Source organism: Schistosoma mansoni (assembly GCF_000237925.1).
Source record: "Schistosoma mansoni, WGS project CABG00000000 data, chromosome 3 unplaced supercontig 0083, strain Puerto Rico, whole genome shotgun sequence".
Classification (NCBI taxonomy): Eukaryota; Metazoa; Platyhelminthes; class Trematoda; order Strigeidida; family Schistosomatidae; genus Schistosoma; species Schistosoma mansoni.
This window is the reverse complement of record NW_017386008.1, coordinates 96,017-114,950: the sequence shown is the minus strand read 5'-3', so window position 1 is coordinate 114,950 and position 18,934 is coordinate 96,017. Positions and strand designations below refer to the sequence as shown.

At 36.1% G+C, this 18,934-nt stretch overlaps 1 protein-coding gene across 1 annotated transcript in view; it reads right to left on the bottom strand.

Annotated features, from left to right (window-relative positions):
* Nucleotides 1-326: 326 nt before the first annotated feature.
* Nucleotides 327-18,934, bottom strand: part of Smp_173450 (kif4a, putative) — a gene marked incomplete at its 5' end in the record, with an annotated part of 28,753 nt that continues 10,145 nt past the window's right edge. Inside the window, 8 exons of the mRNA XM_018791322.1 lie at nt 327-1,139; nt 3,827-4,096; nt 5,591-5,722; nt 8,781-8,927; nt 9,246-9,645; nt 12,041-12,246; nt 14,750-14,984; nt 16,097-16,349. Of these exons, the coding sequence (XP_018645462.1) occupies nt 645-1,139; nt 3,827-4,096; nt 5,591-5,722; nt 8,781-8,927; nt 9,246-9,645; nt 12,041-12,246; nt 14,750-14,984; nt 16,097-16,349 (2,138 nt within the window). The 3' untranslated portion in view covers nt 327-644. The remainder of the gene's footprint in view (nt 1,140-3,826; nt 4,097-5,590; nt 5,723-8,780; nt 8,928-9,245; nt 9,646-12,040; nt 12,247-14,749; nt 14,985-16,096; nt 16,350-18,934) is intronic.

The following is an 18,934-nucleotide window of genomic DNA, read 5'->3' as shown; positions in this document are numbered from 1 at the left end:
CAGAGATGACAAAAGGACAACGGCATGTGTCTCCATCCTTCCGAGTCTTTACGGAGACGTTTAGGCGAACAGCACATAGGTGACTGCTAACAGAGATCCATTCTAGCAGTGCTTCTTCTGCTCTCGTAATTAGCGTTCGGTCTACACCACTCAGTCTACGAGAACCAGCCATCGGGACATCAGATACACGGAGGGTGTATCTCGTCAGCTCTTCGATTTGGCGAGGTGAGGTCAAGTGTATGACTACACTAGGGTCTTGTATGCGTGTTTCGGGAAAAAAAACAGAAAAACAATGTGGAATTACAAGAAAAAAGCAGGGACGGTTTCACAACGATTGTTTTAGTGTATTTATCATTTTATGAATGACAAATCAGGATATTGGAGCTAAAACATTCATAATGAAATGGACTAGGAATGTGAAAAATAAAGAAGCAAAACACAACACACAAGTTAAAATAATCCTACTTGTCCTACTGTAAGCAACAAATATATACATAAACTGGATAAAAGTGAAAAGATATAGAATGATAGCGTACATACACACACAGAAACCACGTACAAGTGTTTTAAACTAAAAAAAGGAAACCAACGTAGCCAGGATAGTGAAGTACATTTCTTGGAGATCTTTGTGGGCTAGAAAACGTTTATCTGTCTGAACGTAATAGTGGACTGGGAAAATAAGATAAGCGATTTTTAGGCCATAAATAACGAAGTGACCCACCATCAGATAGTTGTGAATTGCTAGTTGGAGATTGTAAATCATCATTATCATTACTTTCTGATATGGATGTAGGAGACTGTTGTTTGTTTAAATCGAATGTTTCATTCATCATTGTATGAGCATCATGTTCATTTTGTTGTTCTTTATTCAAATTTAAATGCAGTGCACGAGTTTTACGTTTAGGACGTAATATAACAGGAAATCCAGATGGTGGTCCCATAACAGTTGCAGAATTATTGACTGAACTCAATATTGTACTGTTTTCCGATGATGAATCTGAACGATTTTTGCATAGACCTAATACACAGTGACAATGTGATGGAACACACGGACGACCGGAACGTTTACAACTACACCGTGCTTGACATGTTCCTCGGCATTTACATCGAGGTTGATGTGAATCTGCATCAGTGTTTGACTGATAAATCGAAATAAAAAAAATTAATTCATTTTATTACTATTCAAGATCACTATGAGTATTTACGAATATTGTTACGTACATACTTCGACGATATTCTGTAAGGTGAACTCACTCTTGAATTGTCCATCCAGAACACACTTTATATCACATCTCAATTCGCAATTTCATGTTAAGGAGTAATTGACTGACAGATGATTACACGTACAAAAATATGAAATGGCTCGCGTCATAACCATGACGAGATAGAATAAGTATGATATATATATATATATATATATATATCGGAGCGGCAATTCAGTTTTAAGAAAATACATTTTGGGAGAATTGTCTTACATGAGGAAGCTTCTCCGACTCTTATAAGGAACGGAATAAGAGAAAAATACAGCAGAAATACTATTGGTTTCTACCATCAGCTAATCCTCGTAAAGTCTCAGACCATTGAGTTATAAGCACTTATAGATATGCCACAACCCTAAACAGATTTTTTTCATATTATGGATCACATAATATTCGGTGGACTAACTACTAGCGTCGAACCTGACTTGTTTTAGTAACTGGTTGAAACAGGAGCTGATGCTCATTTTCTTATATCAATTCGTTTAAGACGACACATTGACTGGCCAACAAAGCACAAGATGAGCTTGAAGAGAGTTAAACTATTACTAATCGAGATAGGCATTTTAGAAGGAGTGTTCGTCTCGTACACAGATACGCAAGTGATAACTGGTAGTGATGCAACCAATCTGAGTCTAGGCTGCGAGTATACAAGGTGACAGATCGACTAAAACGATGCCGGAAGTTGGTGCTGATCGGGAAAGCGTTATGGACAGTGCAAAGCTGCAACAGGAGATCACCAATATATGACCTGAGATAAACAACTCACCACTAGCTTCTTAAACGACCCTCATGTACCTAGAGACCCGATTTGTGAATTTAAATCTCCAGTCAACACTATAGTAACAATCAAACTTGTTTTGTTGAGTTCATTTAATTGGAGGTAGAACTCATCCGGGCTGCGATCTGTTGTCAGCTTCATAAAATCTGATTCGAAATACATAACCGGTTTGAGCGTTCAAAATTTAGACAGGTCAGTAGCTTGAGTTTGTTTAGAAATAACAGAACTTATATCATATGCAAGCTGCTGTATGAGCTAAGAAATAAGAATTAACATTGGATGGAAAAACAATTGAATTAAATGGAAAAAAACTATCCTCTGTGTTAGTAATAAAGTCGAGGAAGTATATCAATCCCATTATAAGCATTCACGATCCTATTTGCGAGTGGGTTTAGATACTGACCGAAGATGATTTTATTAAGGAGCGCCGTCAACTTTTTCACCTAGCGGTCAAATATACAAGGCAGTGAAGAAAAGTCAAGAGACGTAATACTATGATACCGGGTGACCTAGGACACGTTCATGAGCCATTCGAATCTTCAGGAGTTTGGAGTTTATTTGGACTATTGGTTTGGAATAAGTGTTTTTCAAATCTTCCACATGGATCCTACATGCCTATCGAAGAAGGCTTAAGACAATCAAACAAAGAATTGAGACTAGACTGTGAAATCATTAACTGTTGGAGTGGACCATGTTAGTAAACACAGAAAAACAGATTGTCGACCAATTAGTTATATGCAGCGTAGGACCCGGCAAATATGTGCTCGGTTCAGGTCGCCCCAACCATTAATCACAAGATGAAATTACCAAGAAAAATCCAAGTAGTAGAAACGGTAGTAATAGTGATAGTATTAAAGAAAACCCTTGGAGAAAGTGACCAGAGAAGAAAGAATAAATAGATAGGATGAAAAAAGCATATGACAACTTAAAAATGTAAGGTCTAAGAGAAAATAAACAACAAGAGTATCCGCTTAATTACGACTGATTCTGAGTCACATCACCCAAAGTCCCCAACCACTGGTCAATATAATCGTACGGACCTCGACCAGTTAGTCTGAACCTAACTACACAATTCAGTTTAACAACAGTCAATAGTTTCAGAAACTGTTCCCTCGTTTCGGTTTGAAGAGTTGGTATTCTTCCAGTCTACTACTCCAATGACCAACATCTCGCCTAAAGGGAGTCAGTAGTTGCGGTCTGTGTGACTATCGTGACCAATCGTTAGAAGAACAGGGTGATATGGTGTAAAGATGAATTCAGTGGCACAGATGCATTTACTATTTATCTTCCTTTACATCTTCATTTTCAGTGTTCCTTCACACGTACCTTATTTGAGAACCATATATCCAATATGCTGTCATTCATAATATCATTACCACTACTATTACTTCAATTACTTAGCTATTTAGCGAGTTAATTTTGTCACAGTGTTGATCTAGTAGGAAAACATGGGCCAAAGCATATTTGTGCTTGAGTCTACATCGAGTAAAACTAACTGAATTCATCAATTTCTAAGGATTAAGTGTTTGCTACGAGTTAAAGGTTCAAGATTTGACTTCTGAAAGTATGAGATAAGTACATTACTTAAAGATTACATACTAAGACAAAACAGTTGTTCAATGTACTCATTGGTTTTCTAGATAAAAGTCAAATCATGTCAACTATAGATTATCTCTACCTAAGTTCGTACCCATATTCTACAAAATATCAACAGTACAAAAATATCTCGACTATCCAGATAAATATGATAGGCGATGAATAGGAGAGTAAACATTACACGTGTACTTACATTAATATCAGTGACTACCGTAAATGGTAAACTCCAATCGCTTTCAACTTTTTTCAACTTCACTCCTGGTTCGCCTCCATCATTGGTGTTTAAATCATCACTGAAGTTCAGTGATTTATCGGTAAGAATATTTGTTTGCGGATATACATTCTCATTCTCATCATCACTTAACAAAGTAAATGTACAATTATTAGTACTACTATATTGACGAAGTACTGGGGTGTTTGATAATTTATTTTCGACAGTCAATCCAGTAGTAGATGGACTATTCTAAAGAAAAAAGATGAACAAATAAAAACATTAATCAAACAACTGAAATTATCCAAAATATTTAATGATATTGAGTATGTTATAACTTGTGACCGCCTGGATGCCTTGTTAATGTTTAAAATGATAAGACCGCGGATCAGAGAGCAGCGAATTATCGATCGGACCAATGAAACATGAAAACTGTACGAGCAGTCTAGAGTACGTATCGGTCTTGCTTTCTGTCTATCCCAGACAGTCAAGTCCAGAACACCAATAACAGCCTCTGCAGTATGAATCATTTTATTTCAAACATATTTAGTTTATATACCAATCAAACTGACCACATCGTGCCATAAAATGGAAAATAACATTTGTACAAGACTTAACCTAATGTGGCTGTGAATAAGGCAGATGGTAAATGATAGACAGGGCATAATTTAAGAATGGTAAATCATATAACAATAGTTCATAGATCAAACAAAGCTCATAATAAGGGATACATGAACATGAATAGTTTAGTTATTTAACAATTATACGATAAAAATATATACAAAGTATTGGTTCATAAATGGATCCCAAAGTGACCATTCACTATTCTTATAGGGACATAACAGTGTACAAGTAACTCCGTGTAGAGCTAGTCCAGGTCCTTTAGGACCACAGTTGACCGTAAGTTAACGAATCTATCTTGTGATAAATGAGTTTACTGAAAAGAAAGCCAACCATGGAAAACCAATTAGACTCTTAGATGTGACTTGATAAGTCTTCATATAGAAGATTTATAGTGTCGAATTTGGGAAGCTGAGATTTTTTGGGAGCCAAGATGCTAACGCTTTTTCTAACAACCAAAAACAATGACGAATAAAGAAACGTGGAATGTTCGAACAATGTGAGAGACGGGATGAGTTTTTAAGATAGTGCCAGAAATAAAATGAAACAAGCTGGCTGTATTTGGAAGAAGGGAAACCGATTAAATATAGTCCGTGTAGAAAAGACAAACTTCAAAAAAGGTGTTGTTTTATTCTGGTCATGAAGCACAAGATGCTCTCCATATACAAGGAGTTAGCCCATAAATGCATTGGTACGACCGAGGGTGTGGAGTCCGCTCTCCCTCTCGAAAGGTTCTCACATGGCCACAGATATACAGCCGCTGCCAGGGAAGTTCTACTCACAACCTCGTGGAGGGGTTGTTTACGACTACACCTCCCGACGTTGGCGCACTGCCTTATGGATTAGACCTTTAGGAAGAAGGCTCCCAGTATATCCCCCGATAAGAAAAACACCTGCCTCGGTTTGGGCGCCCTGGAAATATTCCGTGAATTGTTCAACTTTATAAGAATGTTCACAAAATATTGATTAACTCGAAAGTGCTTTAAACATTTCAGTCTTTCTGACTTTTGAGGAAACAAATATTATCACTACAGTATTTTCAGACTATGTATAACTTTGACAACGAAATGCTCATTACTAACAATCAACTATCTGCTCACGAGTAATATAGCTCAGTAAACTTACTGCCATCAATGATCTTATCTTCATTAAATTATCATGTTGAATTTTCGAAGCTTCTCGTAATTCAGAATTTTCTTTTTCTAACTGATCAATGTGTTCATTAGCAGCTTGAAGACGAGATTGAATATCTTTCATCTAGATATGAACAAACAAGGACAAGACATTAGTAAGTACATGAATAGACTAATAAAGGTGGTCAGTATTTCCTTACAAATGTTTTTGCAACAAAAAATGATAAACTGAGAGTGAAATAAAGGAATTTATTAGAGAGGATAATAAATCGAGTGATCAGAATGGGTGTATCTGAAATGGTTTAGGCATGCCCAGATATCGACTGTACGACACTTGAGTAGACTGAGAAGGAAGTTCAATATGATTAGACCTATGAATAACATCTGCCACTGACTGTTAGGCTGAGACTGTATTGGATGGTAAAGATCTCATTTTTCCATATTTCGCATTAAATCGATGCCTATGAATAAAAACCATAAATTTGAAATCAATTGCAATGGAACAGATGTAGTTGTTCCGACCTCTGCCCCCAAATGCCCTGGTACGGTCGAGAGTGGGAAGAGTCCGTTCTCCCTCTCGAAATGCGCTCGCATGGCCACCGGTATATAGCCTCTGTTAGGGAAGCCCCACTCACTGCCTTCTCGCATCACGGGTGTTGCTTACGAAATTGAGAGGACGAAAAGCGAATGTTCTGCGCTTTAACCGGGTTCGTGGACACGGAAAGTCCACCTAGGGAAGTTGGAAAACCCTCATTCCAAACCAATAGTGCACATGGGCTCCAGTATCCTGAGGGAACAAATGGCGTATGAATCAATCGTTGGTCAACGGCTACCATGGGACTGCATCCCCTCACGATGCTCCACTGCCTTGTGGATCAGATCTCTAGGTCAAAGGCTCTGAGTGTGGCCCTCTAAGAAAATCACCTGCTTCAGTCTGGGCACTTGGGCAATATCGCATCCCTCACACAAATCAAATGAGATTTGTGCGGCGCATATGTATCTGGTGCTTCTTGTACCAATATTTATGTGTTTAAATAAATAAAATAAAAAGTTCTGTTCTCTTTTTCTTCAAACCTTGGTATTTCAATATTATTTCATAGTTTTTCTTGTGGTATTTCCGTTGTCTGATTCAACATCATTTTTTATTAATTTCAAGGACGGTATTTACATTTGGATAATTTTCTCACTTCCTCAGTTGAAATGAAGTATGACATCTTAGACAGATGTATTCACGTCTCCCAGCAAATTACATGCAGTTGATTATGAATACAGCACTAAACCTCAGTGATGACCGACCTCAAACACTACTTTAAACGATCGTCACGTACTATTAGGAACTTTGTATTTAACTTTTACTAAGAATTAGGATAGACATGAAAAACATGTTAGGATTATTACCAAATGTATGACATTAGAACAAAGCTTTCAGGAATGAAAGAATGCGTTTTTCCTAAATTATAAAGTGGTTTCAACCATGAGGAAGCATGGTTATCTATGAGTCTGGTAATGAGAAATTATTTCAATGTGCTTTCTATTACTCTAGCAACTATATAGCTTAATGGGTATCTACATGAATATGTAGATTAGGATGTGACACAGTAGTTTATACGATGTTGGAGGACAATGTTTGAGTTTTGCTCTCTCAGTGGTGATGAGATGTCATTTACAATGACATCGTTATCTTTTTATTCCACTCCATTACATATACCACCTATCAGTATTCAGTAACCCATTTCATTTTTAATAACTTTTGGAAGTAAAATGTGACATGCATCTGCAATCACAACGTTATTGAGAATTTACATAGGCTGATGACATTTAGTTTATTGATTATGGTAACTGTATCTTCTTGATATTTGGAATAGATATTTTCACTCCGATTGTTTCTGTTAAACCTTGTCATACTGTAAAAGATTCCATACTTTGGTGTTCTTTGTTCTTATTTTGAGACTGTATCATTGTAATTTCGACACAGATTTATGTGCATTCAACAAAATGGTCATAGGTGGCACAATATTCACGTACAAAGGCATACACAAGGCGACATGTGTCTTACAGGATCACACTACACAGAACGAGATTAACCATAATTGTATCACTGAAAATATCACAGGATCAATGGAAGACAACTAGCATAGGTGTTGATGTTATCAGATCACCACTTAGTTGTCACTAGGATGAAACCGAAGTTGAAGAAACGCTTGGCAACTGGAGAAGGAGAATTACAATGGCCCAATTGAGCCTTCCTTCGACATACTGACAAAATCGACCAATTCAACAAAGCTCTCAATAACAAGTTCCAAGCCGTACAACATCTAGTTAGTGATGATGAGATTACGATGGAGGGCAATTTGAAAGCGAATACAGAAGCATTAACTTCAACGTGTCAGGAGGTTCTGGATTGCAAGAAGTATCGTCATAAGCAATGGATCACTATCGAAACCCTGGACAATATTCAAGAAAGGAAGAACAAAAAGACAGCAATTAACAACAGCTGAACAATGACAGAGGAAGTGAAGCCACAAGATGAATACACAGAAACAAACAACCGATTGAAAATGAACAGTAAGGCTAACAAGCAGGAACACATAGAAGACCTGACAACTACAGCGAAAAGAGCTTCAACATAAGGAAATATCAGACAACTATATGACACAACGAAGAAACTGGCACAGAAATGTAATAAACCGGAGAGACCAATCCAGGACAAAGAAGGCAAGCCAATCACTGAAATTAAAGAATAGAGGAACAGATGGGTGGAACACTTGGAGGGACTCTTGAATAAACCAGCTCCATTGAATCCATCGTACATCAAAGCATCACACACAGACCTTCCTATAGATGTTACCACAGCAACGATCCAACAAATCAAAAGTGGGAAAGCAGAAAGACCTGTAAATATATCGACTGGGACGCATTAGGATAGTTAAATTGTGTTGTCGTGTCATTGATAATTCGTTCCGTTTACCGATTTTTAGGCGATGTCGTAATCTCTTCAAACATAAGTTTTAAAATTATGCTAGTCGAATTTCTTTGTGTAGTAGCATATTGGCTAACGCCCCTCTTCAAGAAGGCACATATGGTATAGGATTCAGTCTCATTTATTTTTGCATCGACTTAAAAACTTCACAAATCGGTATGAGTATTAGTGTGTCAGTAGGAAACTTATCATTTTAACTTACATTCTCCTCAGATTTCAGTAATTCTACAGAATAATTCTCTGTAGTCTGAAGTAAATTTTCTACTTTTTGTTTTTCTGAATTTAGTTGAGATTCCAATTCGTATATTTGAGTTTCTAAATTAATCTTAGAAACTTCAGATGACGATGCCTATGAAATAAATAAAAAAGGGCAAGAATAAGCAAAATAAGAAAATAAAGAACTGCTGACTAGTCAAATCAGATCACTATACCTTTATAGAGATTAAATGAGTGGAATTCACATCCTATTGGCATTACTTTGCGAAGCCTATTTACAGAGTCAACATTCTGCTGTAACTTACATCAATAAACTAATAAACCATATAGCTCGGACGCATGTTGTTATCTGTTTGCCCAGTGACTACTTATATTCAAATGTAGCTTGACAATTTGGATAAATTAATCAGTTGGTCAGTTTGGTTACAAAAGCATAAAAAGCAAAACCTACTTGTCTGAATAGATATTTCAAAGCTATTCGTGCTTCTTGGATGTTATGTAGTTGGGACAAACGAGACGAAAGCATTTGACCAGTCGAATCAGGTGGACCGGAAGCATCTGTCGATGATCTTTCACCGGCATCCATAAGTTTTTGTTGTAAATCGCTAATCTGTTGTGTTTGACATTGGATCGATTCAGTAAGACTGTTCACTTCTTCAATATACATATCATAAGGCTGACCATCTTGTCGACAACTTTCCATTTTGGCTTCGATCGTGCGTAATCGATCACAAAGAGTTTTACGTGAATCCATAAAATGACTCAAATGATATCTAACAGCATCCATACTGATTTGGATATCTAAATCCGTTTTGACCCAGGCGCGAACTCGTGTAGCCAAATCGAATCTACTAAATGTGATAAGGATTTAGACAGTTTAAACTATGGAATGAACATTTACACTGAAAGTCACAAAAGAAGTTGTGCTTATAAAGGAACTGAATATAACAAATACCGGCATAATAAAACTGGAAGCCTGGCACGCGGAAATAGATACATCATAAGTTAACTGTATGTACTCAGAGAGTGATGGTACACACAAAAGCGAATAGAGCTGAGATCAGGCAAAATGTAGGGAAATTTTGAATGATGACGGTGAGTAAAACATTCTGATATTGATAAATCAAATTCAGAGATCGGTAGTTTTTTCACAGAGTTTACAACACTAACGTAAATATGCAATCTTTTGAGGAAACATACCATGAGTATACAATTAGTATGGACATATATCTGCATCCAGTTACATACAGGTTAATTGTGTTTCAGTCTAGTCTACATGATAACTGTAAGATGCACAGAACAGATAACCGGTCATAATTCACTACTGGAAAGTAAATGATTATCCTAGAAATAGTGAAAATAAGATCTTATCAAAACGCTCTTTGATGAATAATTAACTTCATATGTTTGTGTGCTTCTTCTTGATTTTAATAACTAACAGGGACTTAATGATATGCTAGTCTAGAATTGATGAAAACACTCATATTAATGTGTATTTTGAACCGAAAGAATCTGCTATTTATTTTTTCGAAAATGTAAAACATAATGTTCAGTAATTGCAATAAGCTAATTACATTGTTTATGACGTCAAACAAACGGAAACTTATATCCTTTTTCATAGTTGAAATCATGAGCCAATTGAAGCTAGACCACCATGGAAAACCTGGAAGCACTGGACAGCCGTTTTGTCCAGGTTTTCCATGATGGTCTAGCTTCAATTGACTCATGATTTCAACTATGAAAATACTGAAATATTCACAAAAACCCCTTCTGATTTATATCCTTTTATTTGAGTTATGTCTCGAATTAAACTAGTATTAGATCTCAGTAATTCCCCTAAAATGATATTAGAAAAATAAATAGCAAAACAGAACGAAATAATGAAATATTAATGATAATGAGAAAAACTAAGTACTGGGAATATGAATAAAACATACAGAAAGAAAATTTTGGTAGTTGCATCCTCTCAGCTGTGTGATTTAATCATGGGGCTTTCACAGCCTTTCTTGATAACACGAACTTCAGATAGAGGTAAGCTATCGGAATTCCTCTAAATAGCCTATTTTGTCACCTTTGCTCTTGATTATTGTTAGTCTTTCATCGATCATTCCTTACGTGTTCACCTTGATTTATTGTTGCTTCAAACGATTGATGAATTGATTCTATTTTAAAAAATCTGTTGACTACTGATTGACCTGAGAACCGAGATTCTAAATAATTTTCTGATCTTCCTCATGTTGCTTCAGTCTATATCCTTTTACAGTCAAACGTGTGTCCGCAATCGCCTTCATATATTGAGGTGAATGAAAATATGTCGTGACGTTTAACAGAAAACTGGTGTTGATGTAAACAAAGAGGAAGATAGGGATCATCGTGCCAGAATTACTTTTTATTGTAGTTGGGGTAGTCTATTTTGTAGATGATATCCAACTTATTTTCTTATATTATTTTATGGTTTGTATAGTACTTATCGAAGTTATTTTGTAGGTTTATGAGCCATGCGTATATACTAGACAGCCTTAATAATCTGGTTGTATTTTTCGATATGTCCTTTATATATGGTGAGATAATCGGTTTGTGGATTTCAATACTACATTCTGTGTTTGTTCATGAGTTTGATAGATATTTCTTGATATGATGTGGATAGCCTTACTTTTGAAAGAATCACCAGATATCTTTCTATATTTAGCTTTTTTAAAACTAATTCCTACTCTGACTAACATTGAGCACTGTACAATAGTTCTACATTAGGACTAAATGACTGAATCCCTATGGTTTTTCGAGCTGATAAAGTCTGTGATAAACAATAAATTTGAATATATTTTGACCAAAATTTATGTCAGTTTTAATCGATCATATTATACTTTATATCGTCACCTATCCTTAGATGGACAATCAGTAAAAAAAAAACAGAAAGTGCTTGAGAGTTGTTTCGTACTAGTACGGGACACAACGAACATCCACGACCCCACCGAGGATTGGGCTTAGGAACTTAAAGTCTCGTGGCAAGTGCTTGAAATTTGGACTAGTCCTAATTCAATAATTTGGATTTTTAGTATTAATCAATTAGCCATATTGAGCAACTATCTTCCAACACGACCTATACGAGTGAACCCAACTAATCCTCAACTTTCACTGGAATCCTGAAAACTACCTCTCGACGATGGTCGCTAGTGAGAACAAGATTGTTATTATTAGTATACGGGATAAATGTACATTCATTCACAAAATAAAATACTCTCTTACTTTTTCACATTGTTTCCTTCAGATACACGTTTATCACGTTCATTTCTAATATCTTTTTGACGTAATAACAATTCTTTAAGTCGGCGTTCAGCAGCTGCAGCAGCTTCAATACGACGCTTTAGTACAGTTTGTTGTCGTTCGTGCACTGAAACCATACGAGACATTTCACACTGAAGCCGACGATCATGCTCTTGAAGTTTTTTCACCTACATAAAATGAGCAAAATTGTATCACAAAAGCTATAAAAAATTATCTGAATAACAGTGGAAACAAGTCCTACTAAATAAGACTTTTTTGAAACATGAAATTTAAACATTTAATGAATAAGGCGATTCAAATGACCATTACGCACATTCAGCATACTGAGAATAAATTGACGTGTGATAAAATAAAATGGCACGATGAATTTATAAATTCTAGAGGTTATTGAACTTAGACTGGTTAGTAGGTGAAAACTTGTTAGTTGAGGATTCACAGTGTAGTCATGATATATTTCAGTCAGTCAGCTATAAAGTAGGACCAGGCACACATATGCATCGGTCCAAGTTGCCATACCTCATTAGCACAACAACATCAACATCGAATTCATAAAAGTAGTTAATTTAGTGGTGGCAGTATATAAAAGAAAGCTTGTATAAAAGGGTATAGTATAGGAAAGAAGAAAGTTATGAAGCAGTTTTAATTTCAAGGTTCAAGGGAAGACAAAGAGTGTATACATCTACGTCATTGTTATCGATTATGAGCCATGTCACCCACAGTCTCCAACCATTGGTTACGATAGTCAGCCAGACCCCAACGAAGTAGTCTGCATCTACCAACATGGCTCAGACTAGAAGTTAGTGACACAAACACGCCAATGGCAGCTGGTCACGGTATGATCAATCTGAATGCAGGCTTGAGATAAAGACGAAGGGTGCCAGGTAGGAAATCGACGATGACTGTGCTGACAGTTAGTGTTAACCAGAAACAGATTGTGATCTGTGCAGTTGCAGTGGACGGTCACTGTTACCACCCAAACGATTCTTCTCTGTTCCTAGACGCCTGACGTGAGCACTCAAGTCTCCGGTACTGCAATATTCGTCAAATGAACTTTCTGGTGAAGAGCACTTAATTGGTGGCAGAACTCATCCTTGATCGCATCTCTCAAAGTGTAGGCGGATATAACGTAAGACATCGTTTCTCACACCGACTTTTTTTCATTTCGATAGTTTTCTTAGCTAACAGCAAACAATCAGTTGCTAATAAAGGTCCAATCGATTAGTGCTACCTCAGCTCTAGCGCGTAGTGCGACACCGACGCCAGGGTCCGAGGATAAACGCACGTGAAACAAGCTTTGGGAAGAAAGAGCGAATATGTAGTGCTTCACTATTCTTGAATACGGGTTTCAGATGTACAACACACATCGATGTTGAGACTTCCTAAGGACATACCCAACCCTATCTGTGTGTCCGATCTGCATCAGTGTGCGAACGTTGAAGGCCAGTTTGAATGATATATGTGGTTTCAGACAGATTGTCTCAGTATTCCTAGTCAGTGGTAGCATTCAACGATCAACCAGTCAGTGACATGAGCTCGTTTATATATGACAGGGTTTACACCATAGAAGAGTTGCTGTAAAAGTTGAAGAATAAGAATACACAAAGAGAGAATAGAAGAGAGTAGATAATTGACGTAGTTTATAAAATAGAATGAAAAAAGGATGTTATCCAATGATTGTTGGTGCGAATTAAAGCAAGAAAAATATCTCCAGTAGTAATCGTCAGCTGATTTGTGAGTGAGCTGTGGTACTGCCCGGGAGCCCAAACAAATGCAGGCGGTTTTTTGTCGGGGGCCATACCTCGAACCTTTGACCTAAAGGTCTGATCCACAAAGCAGTGAACCAACGTCAGGAGATAAATTCCCATGGTAATCGGTGACGAACAATAGGATGGAACATTATTTGTTCCCTCAGGATCCTGAAACCCATAGGCACCATTGGTTTGGAATAAGGGTTTTCCAACTCTTCTAGGTGAATTTGTACCCACCAACCCGGTTAATGCACCTGACATCTGCTTTTCGTCCTCTCAATTTCATAAAGAATATCCCGTCCACGAGGAGGCTGTGATTAGGTTGTATATGTGTGGCCATGTGAGAGTATTTCGAGAGGGAGAGTGGACTCTCCACAGCCACGGTCGTACCAAGGCAGTATGATCTGTGATTGAAGAACTCTAGTGGCATGGGTTAAAATCAGGCTCAGTGGTGCAAGCAGATCAATTGTTCACATCACACATCACAAATTAATTTGTGTTCGATAACCTTCTAAAGCGAAGAGCTATTCTTTTAGGGGTTGGAACCTAGGATGTCCAAATTTTGTGGATATCAGGAAAACTACTGAGTATGAATCAAGTATTTGATATTTTTCCAGACATCGTAACTATCTTACTCTCGAAAAGGTTGGACTTCACTGGTTACTGTTTCACCCCGAGAACGCGGCAATAATCATCTTAAAACCAATCCATCTCTACTTACCATGCTTGTGAATTAAGGTATATCGAGGCAATACGCACAGTTTGCACATATGCCAATTAGAGACTGACCAGTTGCAGTCCTAAACATATCGATGGGAAGATTCAAACAAACAATACTAAGTGAATCCAATCATCGTATCGTTTTTCAAACTTACAGAGTAATACATAACAAAATGTTAAAGACAGAAAACAGCCAACCAACCTCAGTCTCCTTTTCTTTACGCCATTTTCGATAAGCAGTGCTTTCTTCTTTCAATTGTTTAGCTGATCGGATCATTGAAGATTTCAACGACTGTATTTCGTTTCTCAATCTTAAACATTCCGCTTCTCTAGCCTCTTTGGCTTTCTTTAAACGTGATAATTCAGTTAGTTGACGTCGTGTCTGATTTAATTCTTGTTCCATAGTCTTAAGACGTGCTTCTCGTTGCATTTTGGAACTGAGTTTTCAAAAAAGTATGACAATTAAACTTAGTATAATAAAAAATCAAACCATACAATTATATTGATGGCTACCTGATAAGGTTTGCTGTAGTGACGTTAAGTTTGGAGGAAAATCTTCCTAAAAATGGTTGAGGCAACTACCGATCGGGTGTTCGTAATAAATTTACTAAAAAGATAACTTTAGGGAGTGCTATTGTCAAGGGTTTTAACTTCGTGTACCAACGGTTTAACAGTTTAACCGATTAACCATCACTTTTCTGTATATAATAAAACTTAAAATTTGTGTTAACATTGTCTTAATCATTAACAATCGACATGAATCAAAGTCTGACTACGAAATCCCAAAACCTCGATATCGTTTTTGAAGATGTTAAGGGTGACGACTCAAAACAGGTCACAATGGCACAGCAATTGAAAATTCGACATCTTCCACTAGATTTGAGTTATGTACCATCAATAACTTTTTATCCTTCAAACAAATTGATCTTTATTTTCGAACTGCTTATTGTATTTAGACTTTCATTACATCAGGAGTTATTTACCATTTTGTTTATAGTATGCTGACCAGATGTGACAAGTTGAACCGGTTCATATATACAGTAAACCGTACAATGGTAATAACAGTGGCACATTAAAATATATAAATAATGATCATAGTACATGAAATAAATTGGTCAATATGGTTTGAACCCAAGGTAAACACAATAGGTCGTATTTTTTTAAAGATGAATCAAATTGAAACGTATCATGAAATTGATTCATTTTCTTAATTATAGCAAGCGATAGTTATATGAATCAACATACTAGACATCGTTTAAAAACTGCAACACATAGAAGATTGATCAAGCAAACCCGAATTTGTTCACGAAAATGTATTAAATCACATGTACGTCTAAGACACGTCTATAAGTTTGGATTATCATACGCTGAGAATGTTTAATGCCTAGAGTATGTGTAGAATACATTTATAAACAGTATACAATACGACAAGCAGATAAAAACGGATAGTTAATAGTAATGCTATACAGATTCATTATACTGAACATTTTTACTTATATTAATCAAGTGGATCTTTCATAAAAGATACAAAACACAATGTAAAACATACTCTTTTAGTTCTTCATTACTGTGTTCTGCCAACAGCTTGGATTTCTCGCGCTCTAAATCAATAACTTTTGATTCCAGTTCACGAATTTGAGATTCATATTTTTTTAATAATAAATAATAAGATTCATCTCCTTGTTCAGCTGCAGCTTCTAAACTAGTTAGAAGAACATTCTTTTGACGTATAGTAGCTTCAATTGTCTCAATCCGTTGTTTACATTCTAATCTACGTGCGCGCAGTTCAGAACCCCAGCGATCTATAATAATAGTAGTAATAATATGCTTTTGTGTTCCCATAGCAATTGGGTATCAAGTTATGTAAATCAAGCAGTCCATTACATAAATGCAAGCTACAACTTAGCTTTCCATGAAGAGTTTATTAAATCAAGTTTGAATATTGTTGTATCCTATCTGATAAATGAAGAGATTCATCAGAGTCTGTGCAATAACCCATTTAATATGCTGCCTGAGCGCCCGGCCCCATGTTGATTATAAATGCAGATTGTTTAATGAGTTAGGTATTACAATTAGCCAGCCAAACCAAAACGTGGCATAAGTGCTTGAAGTCACTAACTTCTAGTCTGAGCCATGTTGGAAAATGCAGACTACTTAGTTGGGGTCCACGCGACTATCGTAACCAATGGTTGGAGACTGTTTGACATGACTTAGAATAGGTCACAATGGCTTAAGTGCATACACTCTTTGGCTTCCCTTGAACCGTGAGATTAAAATTGCTTCATATCTATCTTTCTTCCTGTACTATATCCTTATATAAAATCTTTCTTTTATATATTGCCACCACTAAAATAACTACTTTTATGAATCCGATGTTGATGTTATTGTGCTAACGAGGTATGGCAACTTGGACCGATGCATATATGTGCCTGGTCCTACGTTGTAGCTGACTGACTGACTGATTAGCCGTCAAACATAATGCCTGTTAGGGATAGTGATGATCGACAGAAAACCCTAGGCTTAGGTTTCATGTTAGCTGGCATTTGCCATTTCTATGTGAAGTAGGCGAAGATATTGGTACAAAAAACGACGATGACAACTCCTCAATTAAATCCCTTAGCTCATTCAGGTTTCACGGTATGCACAATCAGTCAGTCGGTGACAATGAGCACTTAGCAAAAATTTGTATCAGCTCAAGTTGTCAAACTGAACATCGGGAGAGCAAGAGAACAAACTAAAAGGTGATAAACAAAGAAGTCAATATGATATCTAAAGTAGTCAAAGATTGAACAGGAATTGATTTCAAAAACATGAAATCGAGTAATGGAAAGAATGAGAAAGATCAGATAAAACCCAAGACATAGAAGAAATAATGAATATATTTAGATTGGTGTGATCAATTTTTAATCAGGTCATCTGCCTCCAATTAAGGATGATCGCATATACTAAGTGTTATGCCCCGATAAGGATAATGAATGGTAACTTTGGGATCTATTTATGAACCAACACCATGTATATATTTTTATCGTATAATTACTAAATAACTAAACTACTCATATTCATGTCCCCCTTATTATATAAGCTTTATTTTGACCTATAAACTATTATTATACGATTCACCATTGTTGAGTTATCCCTAGTCTATTAATTACTGCCTCCTACATTCACAGCCACATTTGGTTAAATTTTGTACACATGTTATTTTCTATTTTATGGTACGATGTGGTCAGTTTGATTGATATATAAACTCATTATGTCTGAAATATGATTCATACCATATAGGATATTATTGGTGTTCTGGACTTAACTGGCTGGGCTAGGCAGAAGCAGGACCGATACGTACTCTAGACTGCTCTTACGGTTTCCGTGTGTCATTGGTCCGATCAATAATTCGCTGCTCTCTTATTGGTGGTCTTATCACATTATAGATTTAACAGGGTATCCACTCGGCCGCAAGTTATGAAACTAAGAAAAGTTGGTGTTTTCAGACATTATATCAATTCATGAAGCCCATTACGAGAATGAACTATGTTTTTTTGATCACTTTGAATCTTGTTTAAAAATACCTCCACATTAATTAATACAAGTGCAAGTAACGTGTCCAAATCAACTTATTCTAAGCAGGTTCGCAAGAATATGAATAGGGTTTTCATTTCTAAATACTTCTTAATTCAATATGGTGCAAATAATCCGGTAATTACTATTTTATGCCCTGTATTATTTAGTAAAAAAACTTTGAAGTATTTTAAATCTACAAATGAAAGTTCATTATCTCTTGTAACTTGATTAGTTTACTAGAAAGTATAAGATTTTTTCGACTACACTCTAAAGAGGGTACTAACGAGCAGTGCGTCCAGAATGCATATTTAACATCCTGTTTATTTTTATAGGTTATTTATTGAAAGAGACCTTCTAAAGTTAATAAATATTGATTGCAACTATGTACTCTGAATTAATACAGCATGTAAAACAACCAACATACACATAAGAGAATATCAGAAGGGGATTTTGTGGAGATTTTAGTAATTTTATATAGTTGAGATCATGAGTCAATTGAAGCTAGACCACCATGGAAAACGTGCAAGACGGGTAGGATGTTTGTTGTCTTGTTTGATTTGTTGTGCAAATGTTATACTCTCTCAATGATTATTAGTCTTGTTACTTTGGTAGTGCAATTCCTCCGATAAATCTGAAATTTTCACCTGCGCCTTCAGTGCTTAACTTTACTAATACATACCGCACTACGTATATAACTCATTTACTTTATACTCCTATATCCTAACAAGTATTTTATACTGTAATTTTTTTTTTTTTTTTTTTTTTTTCTTTTTTTTTTTTTTTTTTTTTTTTTTTTTTTTTTTTTTCTTTTTTTTTTATTATCATTTTT